The sequence below is a fragment of the Chenopodium album genome, chromosome 9, assembly GCF_948465745.1.
Source record: "Chenopodium album chromosome 9, dcCheAlbu1.1, whole genome shotgun sequence".
Lineage (NCBI taxonomy): Eukaryota > Viridiplantae > Streptophyta > Magnoliopsida > Caryophyllales > Amaranthaceae > Chenopodium > Chenopodium album.
This window is the reverse complement of record NC_137842.1, coordinates 53,246,509-53,262,903: the sequence shown is the minus strand read 5'-3', so window position 1 is coordinate 53,262,903 and position 16,395 is coordinate 53,246,509. Positions and strand designations below refer to the sequence as shown.

General features: G+C 33.4%; 1 protein-coding gene across 1 annotated transcript; it reads right to left on the bottom strand.

Moving 5' to 3' along the window:
* Positions 1-13,915: 13,915 nt before the first annotated feature.
* LOC145559871 (peroxidase P7-like) lies at positions 13,916-15,396 on the bottom strand. Its single transcript, XM_081621152.1, has 3 exons — positions 15,187-15,396; positions 14,886-15,077; positions 13,916-14,587 (listed from the first exon to the last, which is right to left on the bottom strand). The coding sequence occupies exons 1-3, from the start codon at positions 15,394-15,396 to the stop codon at positions 14,027-14,029; spliced, it is 963 nt and encodes a 320-aa protein (XP_081477278.1). The 3' UTR covers positions 13,916-14,026.
* Positions 15,397-16,395: the final 999 nt, after the last annotated feature.

Here is a 16,395-nt window from a genome sequence, read left to right as displayed (position 1 = left end):
TGTACCTTCATCCCCGAACGTACTACCAGTCATGGTTCCAGACCTATTGGAGTTAACGATTTCTTGGATCATTAAGGGGTGTAACCTTCACCTCGTGAACGGTTTACAAGTTCCTAAAACTTGTTGGCGACTCTTTTGCTCTATCTTCTTTCCCTTTGGACGCCATCGTACTTAAGTGTATGATCACAGTGGGGTTTAAGTTTGGGATAATGCTTGAAATATTCCCTAAATAAATACATCTAAAATTTGCACAAAGTCACAACCACATCTGCTTGCAAAGCATCTAGTGTACAAGGATCAAGCACTTTGCTACAAATTGTATTGAAAAACGAACAAAGGCTTGTAATTGCTTCCCTCACGTGTTTCGGTAGAATACCACGGATTGCAATCGGTAGGAATACTTGCATCATAATGTGACAATCATGGGATTTCATACTTGTCAGCTTCAATTCTCCATTTAAGGTTACAAATCTTTTCATGTTATATGAGTACTCTGATGGAACCTTAATGCCGTACAGACATGCAGAAAACATACGTTTCTTTACCCTTGACAATGTATAGCAAGCCGGGGGTATATAATTCTTTTCATCCTTCCCTTTACCCTCAACTTTCTTCTTTGACGCATCTTTGGCCTTTCCCTTTCCCTTGCTCTTCTCCTTCCCTTTTTTCGAAACATTTTCATCTTCTTTTCTCGGTTCTATCCCCTTTCTAACCTTTTCTTGAGGCCACAATTCTAGACGAATCCCCACCTCTTTCAAATCTAACCATGCACCCTTTTCGTCCTTTGTTTTGCCTTGGAGATTCATAAGCGTTCCCAAAAGAGCATCACACACATTCTTCTCTATATGCATCACATCAAGACAATGCCTAATGTCATGTTTTCTCCAGTACAAAAGCTTCCAAAAGATTGATTCGTTCTTAAACAGAGCAGCTGAGACCATAGTTTTTTCTGATTTTCCAAACACCATTCGTATCCCTTTCACCCGAGCACAAATCTCAGCACCAGTCAATGGTCTAGGCACAATATCCTCTTCCACTGTTCCATCGAAAGCCTTTTTCTGCCTACGGTACGGGTGATCACGCCTAAGGAACCTTCGAGTCCGTAGGTAGACATCTTTGTGAGAATGAGTAAGGTATACGCTTGATGTGTCATTAATACATATGGGGCATGCTTTTTTCCCTTTGACCTTATACCCACACAAGTTGCCATATGCAGGGAAGTCATTCATGGTCTACATAAGGGGTGCACGCAATGTGAACATCTCGTTCTGATGAGCATCGAAAACGGAAACCCCTTCGTCTCACATCTTTCTCAAGCCGTCAATAAGCGGCGCAAGGTAAACATCTATGTCGTTTCCAGGTTTCCTAGGCCCCGTTATTAGCAATGAAAGCATTACATACTTACGTTTCATGCACAGCCAAGGAGGCAAATTATAAATCACTAAAAGTACCGGCCATGTGCTGTGTTGGGTACTAAGAGTGCCAAATGGATTCATCCCGTCCGTGCACAACCCAAGCCTTAAATTTCTGACTTCATCGCCAAATTTCTCAAACTTCAAATCAATGTTCTTCCACTGTAGAGAGTCAGCTGGATGCTTCATCATTCTGTTTTTCTTTCTTCCCTCTGCATGCCACCTCAAGTTTTTAGCGTCTTTTGGTATTGAGAACAGACGCTTAAACCTTGGAATAATGGGAAGATACCACAACACCTTAGCATATACCATAACACCTTAGAAGGAGGTCCCTCCGTACCAGGATTGCAACTCATGCGCTTGTAGCGCAACCGCTTGCATTGTGGACACTTCTGCAATTGTTCATACTCATTTCGATACAGAATACAGTCATTAGGACATGCATGTATCATCTTATACTCCAAACCAAAGGGACACATGAGCTTCTTTCCGTAATAGTAAGACTTAGGAATTTCATTCCCATCATGCAACATATCACTTAATGCGGTCAACAAAGAAGTAAAACTAATGTCCGTCCACCCATGCTTCGACATAATGTTGAAAAGTGTTAGTACGGCCGATAGTTTGGAGTATTTTTTGCACCCAGGATACAAAGGCTTTTTGGAAGCCTCCGATAATAACTCAAACACTCCACCTTTAACACCATGCAACATCTCATCCACTTGTTCATCCTTGACCTCATACGCCTGATCATCATCGGCTCCATCCTCACCATTATCAACAATATAGTCATCATTCTCGTATTCCTCGTCCACATGAATCTCATTTATTCTAACACGCATATCAATCCGATCAAGATCCCCACTGTAATCTCCACTTTCTCCGTGCCAAATCCACACATGGTATAAATGCCTAAACCCACGACATAATACATTATCTCTAATGATTTCAACACTATCGACCACATTCACATTATTACAATCAACACAAGGACAATAAAGGCCTTTGCCACCCAGTTTGCGTTGATAAGCTAAAGCCCTCTCGCAAAACTCTTAAACCCCATTCCAAAATTCCAATGCATCGCGTCTACCATACATCCAACCACGATCCTTCTCCATTTAGTAAATTGTCTCTAAACATATATAGCAACATATAATGAATAATATGTAATTGCTACATATTTTATGTAAATCAAATTCAAATACAAAACGTGAATACACCATTCATATTGTGAAAAAATGCATGTTTCCAAAGGGTCCTTATCATTCCAACCTAACCCATCCTTGAATGTCTACTTTCACTAGTGAATGTATGTCAACTTTTCAATTTTAAGGAAAATCCGGCAGCATTTCCTCCTAGTTCTCCAAGTACACGATGTAGACAATTAATTACCCACATATGTACCCACAGAACATAGTGAGGAAATGGTAAGCCAAGATGCTCCTTAAAATAAAAAAGAAAACATACATTCACCACCTAAGTGAGAGTACACATTCAAGAACAGTCTCAACCAGGGACTATTCAAGACTTTCTCCTAATGAGAAAGCCTTGAACAGGTATCTAGGCATATGATGATGCAAGTATTCAATATATTGTTGTATTTATTTGCAATTAAACAATACACAAGTTGCAATTTCATGAATAAACTTTTATTAAATGGATAAATAGAAAGAAATATAGCTTAATAAAGTTTATAAGTCATACCAATATAGTAACTACCCACTTGAGCTCAATATAAAGTCCTCAAGCTAAACTCGTGCTTCAATTCACAAATCTATTAAAAAAAACAATAAACAAAAATTAGGTTAAATATTATGTATGTACTATTTCTTTCTCATAACATGTCAATTCACTAATTTATTTATAAGCTAAAACACATCATTCATTGAAATAACAATTGCTAAACTATATATTCACTACTTTAATTCATCCAATTTATTCAAAATTGCTACACTAACAAGGTTACTAATCTCTAGTTTTTTCAAAATTACCCATCAAAACAACTTAAAAGTAACCATTCACCCTTTCCAAAATTCATCTACTTTAGTAACAAGGTTACTAATCTCTAATTTATTCAAATATACCCATCAAAACAACTTAATATTAACCATTTAAACATTCCAAAATTCAACTAATTTAATAACAAAGTTTCTAATCTCTAACTTATTCAAAATAAACCATCAAAATAACTTCAAATTAACCATTAAAAGTAACATGCCAAATTTCACCTATTTAAGTACCAAGGTTAATATATATTCTATAATTAATTCAAAATTATCCACCAAAACAAATTACATTAACCATTGAAACATAATAAAATCCAACTAATTGAGAAAAATCACTAATATTTTCTCAAATTCCCAATTAAAAACCTAAAATTGAGAAAAATTGGAGTATAATTATATTCAAACTTAAATTTTAATTTGCAAACAATGATTCAATATTCAAAACACATTAATATAAGTACATAATTAGAAAATAATTGTGAAATAAAAAAAAAAGGAAAAACCTTGAAATTAGTGAGGAAATTAGCTCGGTGGTGGAGGAGGGGAGCAGCAGCAGGTGGCGCGGCAACCTTAGGGCAGCAGAAGCACGGTGGCGCGGTGACCTTAGGGCTGTGGCGCGGCGAGCATAAGGTGGTGGCGCGCCTGGTGGTGGCGGGGCAGGGTCCTTGAGCTTTAACACCTTCACAGTGAGTGCAGGGCAGGGGAGAAAGAGAAGGGCGGGGCTGGTGGTGGCAGGGCAAGGGAGAAAGAGAAGGTGGTGGCGGGGCTGGTGGCCGGCGTCGCTGTGAAAATGGATCCTTGAGGGTTTCGACTCTTGAATGAAACAGTGAGTGAATGAAAGAGACAAGCTAAGGAAGAAGAAAGAAAGACTTAGGGCGCATTTTTTTTTTGTTGAATGCACCGGTTCAGTGGCACCGGTTCAAACCGGTGCCCTTTTTATTTTTGGCCGGTTTTTGCCACCGGTTTGGCCTGAATCGGTGCCATTAGGGGGTTGCCTTTTTGTATTTTTCTACTAGTGTTTATATGTCATCTTGAATAACTTTGGACTCAAAATTTTGAATTTCTTGAAATTTTGCTTGAGGTTTGAGGAATTTAAATGGGTTTGAAGTTTTGTTTGGAGAGAGAAAGTGAACTTTTGGTAAAAAAAAAAAAAAATTGAAATGATTTGTATTCAATGTATGGTAAAAAAAAAATATATTACTATTTATCTATTTTCTTGTACAAAATTTCTTTCAAAATACTTTATATATATAAAATTGTTGCACAAAAATCTCATGTACATTATAAATGAATAATATGTTCTTTTATGTATATGTCCATGTACATTATAAATGAAGTTCTTTTATATGACCATGTACATTAGTATATATTTGCATGTACATTCCGGTTTTTTGTATTTTGGAGCGGATGCACCATGCGGATCGTGCATCCACCTGCACGAACCAAACTTTATCAATATTTTGTTTAAATGTATAAATCATATTATATGGTCAAACAAGAGTGAAGAATAGTGCAAAAAGTTCGTTGTTGCTACATTAATAGAACAGAGGAAGTAAATAAGAAAAAAAAAAGAGTTTCAGTAAGGTAAGTATTAGAAAAAAAAAACATTAAAATTTTATGCAAGTGAAATTAGGGGGAGATAAATAATTTAGCTCATATTGTGCCATATGGTGTAGTACAAGTTTGGGAGAACCATTGCCCTTATAAGGTTTCTTCTTATATTTTGATGGACAAATCTAATATCATATAACTAATATATAAAGCTAAACCTTTAGTCAGACCATGACATTGCGACACTTGGCGTTGCAAAATTTTGCCAAGTGTCGCGCCATGTTAGATATATTAGATAGACTTCATATGATAAAAAAAAATTAGTTTAAAGTTCTATTTTCAATCAAATTTGGATAAAATTTTAGGATAAAATTGTTAATTGAGAGTTTTATTTTCGATAAAATACCAATATATTTCATAAGTATAAATTGAATTATAATTTTATTCAAAAAAGTATTAGATTATAACTTTTTTAAAAAAAAACCAATATTATTATAAGTCATTTACATGCCTATTACACAGTTTAAATTGTCACAAAAGCACATCAATTCCTAACTAATTTTGTATTAGAGATAAATGTTGAAATTTGACATATAAATTAAAAATTTATCTCAAAATTTAATAAACAAACCAGGCATCGAACGGGGCACGAGACAGCGACACTTGGCGTTCCAACTTTTCGCCAAGTGTTGCCCCATGTTGGATAGATTTAATTAGGTTTCAGAAGATAAAAAGATTAGTTTAGAATTTTTTTGGATAGAATTTTGGGATAAAATTGTTAGTTTAGAGTTTTATTTTCGATAAAATATCAATATTTCAGATTACAAATTGAATTATAATTTTATTCAAAAAATTTATTAGATTATAATTCTAAAAAATTATCATATAAATTTATTTTTTATATCATAATATTTTTTGGAGCAAGGAAAAATTTCAAAGCGTAAACATACAATTATAAATTATAATATATACTAATCGGTTAAAATAATATACTTTACAATCTGATAGAATTTTATTACTATGTAGACCTATCAATTAGGGTTGGATCATGAGTCATCTCAGATTGGGTCACTTCAGGTTACGAGTCAAGAAATGTTCAACCCCTTGCTTAAAGTGTTGTGTTCGAGTCAACCCAACGGGCTTTGCTTTTATTTAATTTATTTTTTACTTATTTTTTTAATGTATTAAATCGAACATTTTCACCAACATTATTATTAGTCATTACATGCCTACTAGATAGCAAATCGTCACAAAAATACACCAATTTCTAACTAATTTTGTATCAATGATATATTTTAAAATTTGATATATAGATTAAAAATTTATCTTAAAATTCAATAAACAATCCGGACATCGTACGAGAACTAAAACTAGTATATATATAAAGGGGAGTTTTTCCCCGAGTTTCAGATAACCACGTAGGATTTAATTTTTTTAGCTCGTCAGGTAGGATAATAAATTTTAGTAGTAGCCAATTAAATACGAGATTATTAATTTCTTTTAGAAATAAATAATTTAAATGACACGTAAGCAAAATTGGCGAATGAGATTTCCCATTTTAAATTAATTAAATATGAAATATTATCTTTTCATATAAGGAATTTTATCTAAATATATATCAAATTTTAGCACATAAATATATGTAAAAAGATTATTTTAAAAAATTCAAACAAACCGTGTATCGCACGGGCTTCATCTAGTTATTAATATGAGACACTATTTAGGTGGTAAAAAAAGGGGGGGGGGGAGAGAAATAGTAAAATACTTTGTGATAGTGAGTTCATCCCAAATCAGAAAGTATTATAATAAAATGAATGTAAAACCATCATCACTCATGGTATAAAAATTTATACCATCCCTCTCTCTCTACCACTTGCTCACTCCTCCACATCATTTATACCACAATACAATATACTTTCTCCAAAAAACACCCCACCCATGATATAAAAAAAGTTTACCACCACACTTTCTCTCTCCTATATGTATTAATTATACAATTAATTTAATTATAATTATATTTTATTTTATCATTGAAAATAACTAATTAATGTTTGTAAAGTTAATTAAATAAAATAAGCAATTTAGATAGTAAAAAGCGAATTCGAAAAAATATACGGAGTATAAAACTATATCAATATGGGTGTCTATGTATAGATCTTGAAAAATTATGAACAATGGTAATTTTTCATAATTATTTACTTTATAATTTTTTCTTAAAATGCAATTGAAAAAAAATAATATAAAAGATACATGATAACCAGGCCACATAGCGTGACCTGGTTGGTTTATGTTACAAGGGTACCAAAGCAAATGTTTGCCATGGGATGGTATATACCATTCCATGGTATACTTTTACACCACCATTATAGTAAAAATTAGGAAAAAATTAGAAAATAACACAAAAAAATTGTCACGATTTTGATAATAACACCACAAAAAAAAAAAGATTTTAATTATAAGACCACAAAAAAAACCAAAAATTTGGTTTCACCACCACTTAACTTTGTCATCCAAAAAAACCGTTAAGTGGGCACCACACAGTACACGTGTCAATCAACTACTGGATAAATAATTCAAAAAAAAAAAACTTATAATCTTAACCCAACCACCACCACCATCACCGGCGCCGGTTTCTACCGCCGTTAACTCGACCCTACCATGGCCGGCACCCCAACCCAGCCCCTATCACTGTCTCCTAGACGTCACCGAACCACCTAGACTCCAACCCAAGCCAGCCCAGCCCCCATCATCGTCTTCCCGACGTCGCCGGACCACCCTGACCCCAACCCAAACCAGCCCAACCCCCATCATTGTCTCCCCAACCCGAATCCATCGCCAAACCACCCGAATCCATCGCCAAACCACCCGAATCCAACCCTAACCAGCCTAGCCACCGTACTCCTCTACCAAACCCAACCAAAAGTCGTCGCCAAACCGCCGAAACCCAGACCCACCCATACCCAAACCCACTAACCGCCCTACTCCTCTCACCCTCACCTTGAACCAAATCAGGGTTCGGGTTCTTTCGTGGGTACGTTTGGGCTGATTTCGACAGTCAAGGGTGGTCGGCTGGCTGGTTTTGTGGGTCGAGGGTGGTCGGTTAGGATTGGGTGACGGCGGTGGAGGCTGGGTTGGAGAGCGGCGGTAGGAATGGTGGCTGGGTATTTTAAGGGTTTTCCTTTGTTTTTTTAAATTTTCTTTTTTTTGTTTTTTTTTATTTTAATCCAATGCATAATTGACACGTGTACAATTAATGTGGGATCCACTAACGGTATTTTTGGATGCAAAAGTTAAGTGATGGTGAAATTAAAATTTTTAATTTTTTGGTGGAGTTATTATTATTATTATTATTATTATTATTATTATTATCAAAATTGTGGCAGTTTTTGGGTGTTATTTTCTAATTTTTCCTAAAAATTATCATATTTTAGATAAATATTTATAACGTACAAATTTTTGTATGTGGCTGGCCACATGGTGCGGCAAGGGTTACTTGTAGGGTGTTACTGGTTTTGTCAGGGGTTACTTGTAGCTGTTACTTGTATTCTGGAGTTACTTGTATGGGTGTTACTGGTTTTGGCCGGGGTTACTTGTAGGGTGTTACTGGTTTTGTCAGGGGTTACTTGTAGGTGTTACTTGTATTCTGGGATTACTTGTATGGGTGTTATTGGTTTTGTCAGGGGTTACTTGTATTCTGGGGTTACTTGTATGGGTGTTACTCGTTTTGGTCAGGATTACTTGTAGGTTGTTACTGGTTTTGTCAGGAGCTACTTATATGTGTTATTTGTATTCTAGGGTTACTTGTATAGGTGTTACTGGTTTTGATCAGGGATTACTTGTAGGGTATTATTGGTTTGGTATGGGATTTTGGTCTGGAGTTACTTATAGGAGTTACTTAGAATACAAGTAACCCCATGATACAAGTAACACATATAAATAACCTCATAATACAAGTAACCCTAGAATACAAGTAACACCCTACAAGTAACCCCAAAATACAAGTAACACCCTACAAGTAACCCCAGAATACAAGTAAAACCCTAAAATACAAGTAACCCCAGAATACAAGTAACCCTAAAATACAAGTAACCCGTGCCGCACCATGTGGCTTGCCGCAGTGAAAAACCTCTATTTATAACGTGGTATAAAATTATACCACGAGTGTTGATGCTCTTGTTACAAAATGAAAAAGATAGTACTCCGTACGAATTATTATACGTAGTATATCATATCTTATCCACATTAGATTTTGACGAAATGCTTTATTGATCGCCTACATGTCACATGATAATAGGACCCGCTTGTGTAGCTCTACCATGAAAATCTAAAATTGTAGGTACATGTGGGGTGTCCATTATTTTTATTCTCCATACTCGTTCTGTCATTCATTCGTTGGGGCTTTGGTAGAAATATATATATTTTTAATTTTGTTATATTTCATCATTGCACCATGTAAGATACGTACGGATTAATTATAAAATGCCTATTAAATAGAGATTGGAATAGAAGTAAATCAAAAAAACAAACAATCAATCAATAACTTAATATTAAAACAGACACCGGGAGTGATATGTGTCACATCTTGGTGTTGTTTTTCCTTTTTAATTTGTTAATATTTAATTTTATAATAATATCATTCCGAATTTCTTTTTATTTGGTGTACATAATTATTCTATAGGCATTTAGCTAAATAATTATTTCAATTTCTTTAAAAAAAAAAAATTAATTTCAACTCCTTTTTAGCTATTTTTTAAATGGAGTATCATTAGATTTTGCCAAAAAAGTTATAATAAATTGATTCATATAACACAAAGTTTCATATGTGGCTAGCCACACCGTGCGGCCAACCACAACTTTTTTTTTTTATTTTTTTAAAAAAATATTTTTCTCTCTCCTCTTTCCTCTTTCTCTCTCCTCTTTTCTTTTTCTTCAAGTCAGAATCTTCATCCCATTTTCTAGAGAACACAAATTTTGCAACCGTTGTCAATAATCGTCTTCGTGGTTAATTGATGTTCGTCGGAGGTGGTGGTTTCGCTGGGAGGGTAGTGGTGGTTTGATGACTTCGTCGCCGGAAAACAAGTTCAAGGTTTTAAGGCCAAATTCAATCATGAAAACTCTAGATCTAGAGTATTCATGGTTGAATTTGGCCTTTTTAGCCATATTTGAAGTAATATTCGAAACCATTGTTAACTTTTTAAGGTATTTGTTCAATTTGATTTTTTTTTTTTATTTTTTTTTATTAATGGTTTGGTTGGATCGTGGTTTGTTTGTGAGTTAGGGGCTAGTGGCAAGGCATTTGGGGCTAGTTTGGTGGTGTGGGTTCGGTCAGATGGTCGAAGGTTAATTGATGGTGGCGTTGTGGCCGCCATTGTTGACGCCATTGTGGATTGCTCACAATCTTTTTGTGTGTATGATAATCGCCATGTTAATTAGATAGGAAGATCTGATGTTATAAAGTATATATTATGGTTGATTGTAGAAAATGCATTTGCACTTTTGCAGATTGTTGACAATTTGTACTAGGGACGGTCAGAAAATTTCTTAGGGGTTAGATGATGATGGTGGTATTTTGGGTGGGTGGTAGTTTTCCACTGGTGGTGGGTTAGGGGTTATTTACTTGGTTAGGGGTTACAAGGTCCGGTCAGGGGTTACTTGGTATGGTCAGGGGATACTTGAGGGTTACTAGAGGGGTTACTTAAATGGGGTTACTTAAGGGGTTACTTTGAGGTTACTTAATTGGGGTTACTTGGGGGGTTATTTGAGAGGTTACTTTGGAGGTTACTTGGGGGGTTACTTGTAGGACACCCTGCCGCATCGTGCGGCCAACCGCACCAGAAACGCACTGTTCATATAATAGATGTTAAAGAAATCACTTTAAAATATCACTTAATTTTTTTTTTCAAATACCTCTAGCTAATATTTTATTTCAATTTCAATTTATATAAATATATTGGCCCTGTTTGGTGAAAAGCTTAAAGCTGAAAGTTGAAAGTTGAAGCTGATTTTGTTAGCTGATTTTGTCTAGCTGATTGTATTAACTGATTTGACCAACTTATTTTATTAGTTGATTGTATAAAAGTGTTGGTAAATAACTAATAATTTAAAGTTGATTGATTATGTGAAATGACCAATAAGCTAATTGTGGGGTAGGTAGTTCATAAAGGATTTTAAAGTAAATGAGGGTATAAGTGTCATTTCATAATAATTCATCATAATAATTGAATAAACTATTTGAAAAAGCTTTTTGTAAAAGAGCTTATTTAGCGGACTAAACTTTTTAAATAAGCTTTCTACCAAACACTTTATGTTAGCTTATTTAATAGTCAATAAGCTAATATTGGTCAAACAAGCTAATTTTGCTCAAATAAGCTAGTTACCAAACACAGCCATATCAAGTTAATTACAATTTTGTTTATGAAATTTTACTACTATACGTACATATTATCACAATTGATTTATAGAGTACATATATAGTATAGCTATAAAATAAATATTGTGTTTAACAAATGATTTTTTTAGATATAAAGGTGACATATTACTTGTAATTTTGTGTATGTTTGCACTTTTGCTGATAACTTTTTTTTTTTTTCTTTTTTTGAGATTTTAGTTTGTTGTTCGATTGATTTTTTATGTTTATTAAAAATGCATTTATGAATAAGTATTCACTAATATGGCCACTAGACCTGATCAAGCCCCGCCTGAAAAATTCTCGAGTTCAGGCAGACTAAAAAATCCATTTTTTAGATGATTTGTTGCTTTGTCTAATAATATAGATTATGACATATAATTTCTATATGTTTGATTTGTAGGCTTTATATCAAATTTTATTTGTTGGATATAATTAATTTTCTTAAAAATATTAGACTTACCGTACATTGCACGGGCCTTAAGCTAGTGTTTCTACTAAAATGATACCATAACTTGATGATGTATCATGTTATAATTGGTCAATTTTTTAATTTATTTTTAGGAAAATTTGACAATTACCACCTTCTATTATGTCCATTTTAGCAATTACCACCTTCTAATTTTAATTTTTTTTTTTTTTTTGAAAATTACCACCTTCTATTTTCAAAAACATCACAAGTTACCACCTTCTTGCCTCCCAACTACCACATGACATCATTTTGGGCCCATTCTTTACCTTCCCTCCCTATTCCCCTCCCATTTCTCATTCCTATTTGGATTCTCATCTCCCCTTTCACTTTTTTCCCCCAATAATTATTCGTCAATTTTGATTTGGAGGAGTGAATTGAAGTGTTTCTGATGTTTTGGGGAAAAAAAAGTAAAAGGGGGGATGAGAATCGATTTAGGAATGAGAAATGTGAGGGAAATAGGGAGGGTAGGGAAAGAATGGACCCAAAATAACGTCATGTGGTAGTTGGGAGGCAAGAAGGTCGTAACTTTTGATGTTTTTGGAAATAAAAGGTGGTAATTTTCAAAAAAAAAATAATAGAAGGTGGTAATTGCTAAAATGGACATAATAGAAGGTGGTAATTGTCAAAATTTCCTTATTTTTAAAATCCTAATTGGACAATACATATATGTATAATTGTAAATACATGTATTTTTTAAAGAATACGTAATTATAGTTTTTAAAAATCTATTTTTATCTTTCTAAAATCATTTTTGAAAATTAAATTATAATTAAAATTTAGAAAATAAAAAAATTATAAATGTTCTTCATTCATGATCTAAACTAATCACCCCCAAAATCTTGTATAATCTATTCGCTACTTAGACCAAAATTCCGTCCAAACATCGAATTTATTGGGTTTCGAATATGCTTCCATGATCCATATACAAATTTCATTTTAGGGTTCGATTGATAATTTTGATTTATGTAAACATCAAGTTGTTTGATAGTTTTGAGGATGAAAATAGCCTTAGGAGCGTGTATTATAATGATTTAAAGCACGGATCTTTCAATTTTTATGAAGATCAATGGATAACGAGGGTGTGCTCTATAATTTAGAGTTCAATTTTTTTTTCGCAAACTTGTTTGATCCAGAATCGAGATTTATGATTTGTTTTAATCTGTTTGTTGTTAGGTAATTACCTGTACTGAGTTAAGTGATTACCTGTATTTATGTAGGTCATTACCTAACTCACAAACCAGTTCGAGAAGACTTAATTAATTACATTTATTGGATCAAATAGGGTTGCGAATATAAAAAAAAAAATGTGACCACTTCATTTTGTACACACTTGATATTATTTGTTCATTGACAAAATTGCACAATTTTAGTTCACTTTAAACATATTTTCAAACCATTCAAAGCGGAATTTGTCCGTTGCAAATACTTATAAATGAGATTGTTGTTGAAATTTAATTTTTTTATGAACAAAAACCTAAAATAAAAAATTGCAAATAAAAAACAAAAAGCAAAAACTTAATTTGTTTTCGAATTTTTATCCCGATTTTAGTTCGGATTTACAAATTTATCAACAACAAACTAACACTGATTTTTTCTTCAAAAAAAAAAAATCACTAACACTGATTTTAAAATGGGGAGCTAATCTATGACATGATTGATGAACAATATGAACAATTTTAATTTTTTGATTTTTAATTATAATTATAAATTCAAAAATAAATTGATATTATAAAAATAGACTTTTATAATTTATAATTATAATTTCTTAAAAAAATTACTATTAAAAAGACTACGTACAAAAATAAAATTTTAATACATTATGGACATTCAAAATAATTCAAAATGAAAATAAAGATATTAAATATAGGCCAATCAGATTTCGCCACATCAGTAAATTGTGGTGTCATTTTTTAAGAATGACATTGTAGAATTATTTTTTAAAAAAACCCATAACGTTGTGATTAATTATTAGAGAGAAATTATAGATTAACAAGAAATACTTCAATAAATATGATATTTTTATAAATGACAAATGTTGTAAATAGAGAAAATACAAGTAAATTACAATTCAACAATATGTATTTCCTTTAGTAACAGTTATATATCCTTCCTATAACTGTATAACTCAATATACAAGTCATAGCATTAACAAATAAACATTGAATTGTAACTACGTTAATCAATTAATAATCCTACAATTGTTCCTAATCTCTCCACTTGATCCAGTAATTGGACTAATATTCCCCATTTTCACCATTGCATTAGCAAAATCAATAGCAAAAGCAGCAAAGTTCAAGCTATAAAGCCTAACCAACCTATCTTGTGATCCACCATTGAACAACTCTTGATCCGAGTGGAAAAGCCCACTTCTATTCACAAGGTCTTGAAAGTAACCATTATCGAAACGATTAGGCGATAGGATGTCAATTGGAGCGAGGTTGTCATCCCCTGCACCGGAGGCAGGACCGGGACATGTTGACTTGCGGAGGGTGGCAAAGTTGGGGTCGATGTTGGTATCGTTGTAGATGTGGTCTCGAAAGGTGGTGCATCGTGCCTGACCGATAGTGTGTGCTCCTGAGAGGGCGGTCATGTCACGAGCGTTTAGGCCTTGGGCGGCGAAGGAAGAGATCAAGGTGCTTAGGTTGGCGAAGGGTGGTGGGAGATTAGTGTTGGCTGCACTTTGGCTTGCTGTTTTTGCATCCTTTCTTCCCAATGGTACTATCCATGTAGGGCCTCCTAACTGCATGAAAAATTGCTAAAATTATTAGAATTGTAATATATGATATGTTTATACTAACAAATTTTCATGTACAAAAAAAATTAAGTAGATTAATTGTAGAATGTTAAGTAATAACATTCCAACTATGAAATCATAGAATTATTTGTAGTGGAGTTGTGCAATAGACTTGTAATTATAAGACCAGTACAAAAAGTTGACTGAAGTACACATGTTAGTAATAATAATAAATAAACATACAAGATTACCTGCCATATTTTTTAACTATTTGTTTTATATTTTTAGTTATAGATCTACTTACCAAGAAAACTGAAGCTCGTGCTGCAAGTGCGAGTATGTCAGCACACGAAACCGTTCCACTACAAGCTGCTTCTACATTAGACTTGATTGTGTCGATTACATCAAAGCCTCTAGCAGAATTTCGATTAGGTAACGCGTTCTTTTCTCCGGTGAAGGTAGGTGTATCATCGAGGAGGACGGAAGCATCACATCCCTAAAGACACAAACATATCATTATCAATATATAATAGACAAGAAGTTAGACATACATGTAGTTTAAATAAAACTTAAACATAATTGTACATGTTATTTCAAAGTCTTACATTAACAAAACAATCATGGAAGAACAATCGAAGGATAGAAGCTCCCATTCGCGGCTCCTTTACTAACGCCTGCCTCATAGTATTAGTTACAATAAGTTGAAGAGTAGGGCATGTCCTAGCATAGAAAAACGGTGTAAGTTGTGCATTTGTAGAGCTTGTGATAAGCAAAACAAGAGAGAGTAAAATCGAAAAACGGATTGTAGAAGCCATGAAAACGGGTGCTCGAATTTGTGTGTAGACAAGATGTTGTGCTATCAATTATTGTAAGTTGTGAGGTGAAGTAGACAATGAAGGGAAGTAACACTAGTATATATATTGCCATAATAAGCTAAGCATGGTGCATATGAAGCCAAAAACAACGTGCATGGCCAAGTTACATACATTGTGTTGACTTTTATGTCAAAGATTACAACTTAAACGCGTTTCCTTGAATTATTTCAAACCAAGATATATAATTTTAGTTGACTTAAATTATACTTAATGATGTCAATCAAGTGATGGTGAAGCCAATTTATACATTAATTAATTTGCTCCATTGCTTTCTTACATAATATTACAATAATTAGCAATCACGAATAAAAACAAAACACTATATAAATTATTCAATTAAACCCCTGTATAGTATTTATGGCGTAATCAAATTCTTTCAACCATCAAATATTTTTATACTTTGACGTTTTCAAATGGATTCAAATGATTTATGAATTAATTTTTATGAATTAATTGCATCACTAACATAACTGTTTCCATTTCATAGTATGTATATTATTTAAATTATATACGGTGATTTATACTTCAGGGAAAAATACACGTGGAGCAATACTACAGGATAATTAGCATATCAAAATTCGAAATCAAAACCAAAACCTATTGCAACAAGTTTCTTAAAATTGGAGCCTCCAAATCCTAGAACCAGAGGTGGAACCAATGAGTACTAGTTCGGGCTCGAGGATCGGTCATTTGATTTTGAGAAGGTATTGGTCGCGGCAAGCGGCACCAAACAATTTGTTCCTCAAGTACATATGATATGCAATATTTGCTTAGGATATGTATTATTTGATAAAGGATTTGAACAACTTGTCGGAGGATATGTGTTATTTAATAAAAGATACCTACATTTTTGTTGTACTTAGGATATGCATTGTTTGTTATAGGATATGTAGTATTTGATAAAAAAAAAATTGTACAATTTATATGTGGCAGAGGATA

Bases quoted from the DNA above. Each gene is read 5' to 3' on its own strand.
- LOC145559871 (XM_081621152.1), bottom strand. From the start codon at position 15,396: ATGGCTTCTACAATCCGTTTTTCGATTTTACTCTCTCTTGTTTTGCTT. The intron at 15,078-15,186 runs GTAAGACTTTGA...TTGTGTCTTTAG, and splicing joins TCCATGATTGTTTTGTTAAT to GGATGTGATGCTTCCGTCCT. The intron at 14,588-14,885 runs GTAAGTAGATCT...TTTTTCATGCAG, and splicing joins CACGAGCTTCAGTTTTCTTG to TTAGGAGGCCCTACATGGAT.